This window comes from Hyaena hyaena, unplaced genomic scaffold, assembly GCF_003009895.1.
Source record: "Hyaena hyaena isolate Hyena2069 unplaced genomic scaffold, ASM300989v1 scaffold_284, whole genome shotgun sequence".
Lineage (NCBI taxonomy): Eukaryota > Metazoa > Chordata > Mammalia > Carnivora > Hyaenidae > Hyaena > Hyaena hyaena.
This window is the reverse complement of record NW_024080913.1, coordinates 2,143,854-2,147,189: the sequence shown is the minus strand read 5'-3', so window position 1 is coordinate 2,147,189 and position 3,336 is coordinate 2,143,854. Positions and strand designations below refer to the sequence as shown.

Below are 3,336 nucleotides of genomic sequence, written 5' to 3'. Positions count from 1 at the left end.
GGGAGTGTAGGGTATGGCTATGAAGGGGCTCTGTCATTTCTTTTTCTTTTTTAATGTTTATTTATTTTGAGAGAGAGGGAGAACAAATGTGAGTGGGGGAAAGGCAGAGAGAGAGGGAGAGGATCCCAAGCAGGCTCCATGGTGTCAGCAGAGGGGCTCTTTCATTTCTTAAGCTTCTTTCCCTGATCAAAAAGGACCACTTGCCCTCTGGCTATGCTGTCTCCTGGTCTTCATCTTAAACACGGACAAATTGTTTCTTCTTTTAGGTTCACCCATCTTTGCTAAAATGGCTCAGCTCCTGAACAGCATACTCACTGTGATTGAGGTGTTCCAGAAACATGCTAAAGAGAATGGGAACTGTACCTCGCTGTGCAAGAAGGAGTTGAAGCAGCTGCTCTTGGTTGAGTTTGGAGACATCCTCCGGGTAAGATGCATAGACTCTGACCCCATGGAGTCAAGCGTGAGTGATTCTGACACCTGCATCCATGGCTTGATGTTTTTTGTTTGATCTGGTCATGCTCTACCTATAGCTAAAGATTTTCAGACAGCTCTTTAGTACTTCTCTCCCAGCACACACACACACACACACACACACACACACACGTACCTTCTTATAGCTGGGCTTGACAGGAGAGGGTACAAGTTCAAACCAGAAATCATTTCTCAGAAGAAATTCTAGATTCATAGGTTGATTTCTATATTTGAGTGCTGTACACACATCTTCTCATTCATTCATTCAATAAAGAGCCGTGGAATATCTATTCCATGCCAGCACCATCCTAGTCACTGGGGATGCAAACATGAATAAAACCACCTTCTCTTCCCTCTAGAATCTCACAGTGTGGTTGGAAAGAAGTAGGTGAATAATTACAATACAGCATGTAATGGAATAATCATGCCCCCATTGGTCTAGCAAGGGATGAGTTTCAGAGGACCAGTTGATCAAAGACTAAATAAAGCCCAAACCATTTCAGATGAATGGTGACCAATTCACCATTCCTGTATGAGGAAGGCTCATACAGGACAGAAGAGGTAGGGGTATGGATACCAGCACACATCTTCATATCTACAGGAGAACAGCTGATTTCACTCTTTGTTTTATCTTCTCACAGAGACCAAATGACCCAGACACTGTGGAAACCATCCTGAGCCTCTTGGATAAAGACAGAAATGGACATGTTGATTTTCATGAATATCTCTTGTTGGTGTTTCAATTGGCTCAAGCCTGCTATCATAAACTGAATAATAAGTCATGTGGAGATAGCATCTCTCAGCAAGAAGAGGAGCAGGAGGGAACACAAGACCATAAGTTTCCAGAAAATAGAGGCAGACAACGCAGGCAGAGGCATGAGGGAGAAAGGCAGGACTCCCACTGCACTCAGTCTGAGAGACAAAACCAGGATGCATACGAGCATCACTCTGAGCGACATGATACGGGCTCCTGCTATGGTCAGTCTGAGCGACAGGTTAGGGACTCCCACAGAGGTCAGTCTGAGAGACAGGATAGGGACTCCCACTGTGGTCAGTCTGAGCGACAGGATAGGGACTCCCACAGAGGTCAGTCTGAGACACAGGATAGGGACTCCCACAGAGGTCAGTCTGAGACACAGGATAGGGACTCCCACTGTGGTCAGTCTGAGAGACAGGACAGGAACTCCCATTGTGATCAATCTGAAAGACAGGATAGGGACTCCAATTATGGTCAAAGATGGAGTCATAAATCTAGCAGTAGCCAGCCTAAAAAACAAGGATATATCTTTGCCTTAAATCAATGTGAGAGACAAGTTCACAATTCTTGTTATGGCCAGACAAATCAACAGGAATCAGGCTCTTGCTATGGACAGTCTGGGAGGCTGGATCAGAAATCAGGCTTTGGTCAGAGAAATAGGCAAGAATTGGACTTTCAATATGGCCAGACAGACAGGCAAGGCCAGAGTTCTCAGTATGGCCAGACAGACAGGCAAGGCCAGAGTTCTCAGTATGGCCAGACAGACAGACAAGGCCAGAGTTCCCAGTATGGTCAGACAGACAGACAAGGCCAGATTTCCCACTATGGCCAGACAGACAGACAAGGCCAGAGTTCCCACTATGGTCAGATAGACAGACAAGGCCAGAATTCTCAGTATGACCAGACAGACAGACAAGGCCAGAGTTCTCAGTATGGTCAGACAGACAGACAAGGCCAGAGTTCCCACTATGGCCAGATAGACAGACAAGTCCAGAGTTCTCAGCGTGGTCAGACAGACAGACAAGGCCAGAGTTCTCAGCATGGTCAGACAGAGAGACAAGGCCAGAGTTCCCACTATGGCCAGAGAGACAGACAAGGTCAGAGTTCTCAGTATGGTCAGACAGACAGACAAGGCCAGAGTTCCCACTATGGCCAGACAGACAGACAAGGCCAGAGTTCCCACTATGGCCAGACAGACAGACAAAGCCAGAGTTCCCACTACGTCCAGACAAACAGACAAGGCCAGAATTCTCAGTATGGCCAGACAGACAGACAAGCCCAGAGTTCTCAGTATGACCAGACAGACAGAGAAGGTCAGAGTTCTCACTATGGCCCAACAGACAGAGCAGGCCAGAGTTCCCACTATGGCCAGATAGACAGACAAGGCCTGAGTTCTCATTACAGTCAGACAAACAGAGAAGGCCAGGGTTATTGTTCTGGCCAGACAGACAGAGAAGGCCACAGTTATCATTATGGTCAGACAGACAGACAAGGGCTGAATTCTCACCATGGTCAGTCAGAGATTCGGGAAACAGAGCAAAATAGTTACTTTCAAGGGAGTGAGGAAACAAGCAGAGACTCATATGTTGAGCAATCAGGAAGGTCAGGGAGACTAAGTCAACAGACTCAAGGACAAGAAGTGACTCGAAATCAGGGGCAAAGATTCCAGTCTAGGGAAGGGCAGCAGAACAGCCACCAGGCATGGGAGCCTGAGGAAGATAGTCAACACCACCAACACAAACTCATAGCACAAATCAAGCAAGAAGGGCCACATAGTTATAAGGAAGGTGAATGGCAATCATGTAGTGGTGAGCAGGACCACAGACAGATGCAGGCCAGGCATGGAGAGAGGCAGAGCCACCAGGCAGCGGGAGAGCAGGCCTGCCGAAGCTGGGGCAGACATGGTTGTGAGGGCCGGGAAACTCCATGCAAGATGCAGGCCAGGCAAACCCATGAGGAGGAACAAGGCAATCAGAGACAGGACAGGCAAACCCACGAAGATGAGCAGACCCGTCAGCGACGAGACAGGCAAACCCACGAAGATGAGCAGACCCGTCAGCGACGAGACAGGCAAACCCACGAAGATGAGCAGACCCGTCAGCGACGAG

The 3,336-nt window shown here is 48.1% G+C and overlaps 1 protein-coding gene across 1 annotated transcript in view; it reads left to right on the top strand.

The window, feature by feature from the left end:
• Positions 1-286: 286 nt before the first annotated feature.
• The window catches only part of LOC120241237 (trichohyalin-like), a 53,142-nt gene continuing 50,092 nt past the window's right edge, over positions 287-3,336 (top strand). Inside the window, exons 1-3 of the mRNA XM_039246235.1 lie at positions 287-424; positions 1,113-1,381; positions 1,484-3,328. Coding sequence (XP_039102166.1) covers positions 287-424; positions 1,113-1,381; positions 1,484-3,328 — 2,252 coding nt within the window. The remainder of the gene's footprint in view (positions 425-1,112; positions 1,382-1,483; positions 3,329-3,336) is intronic.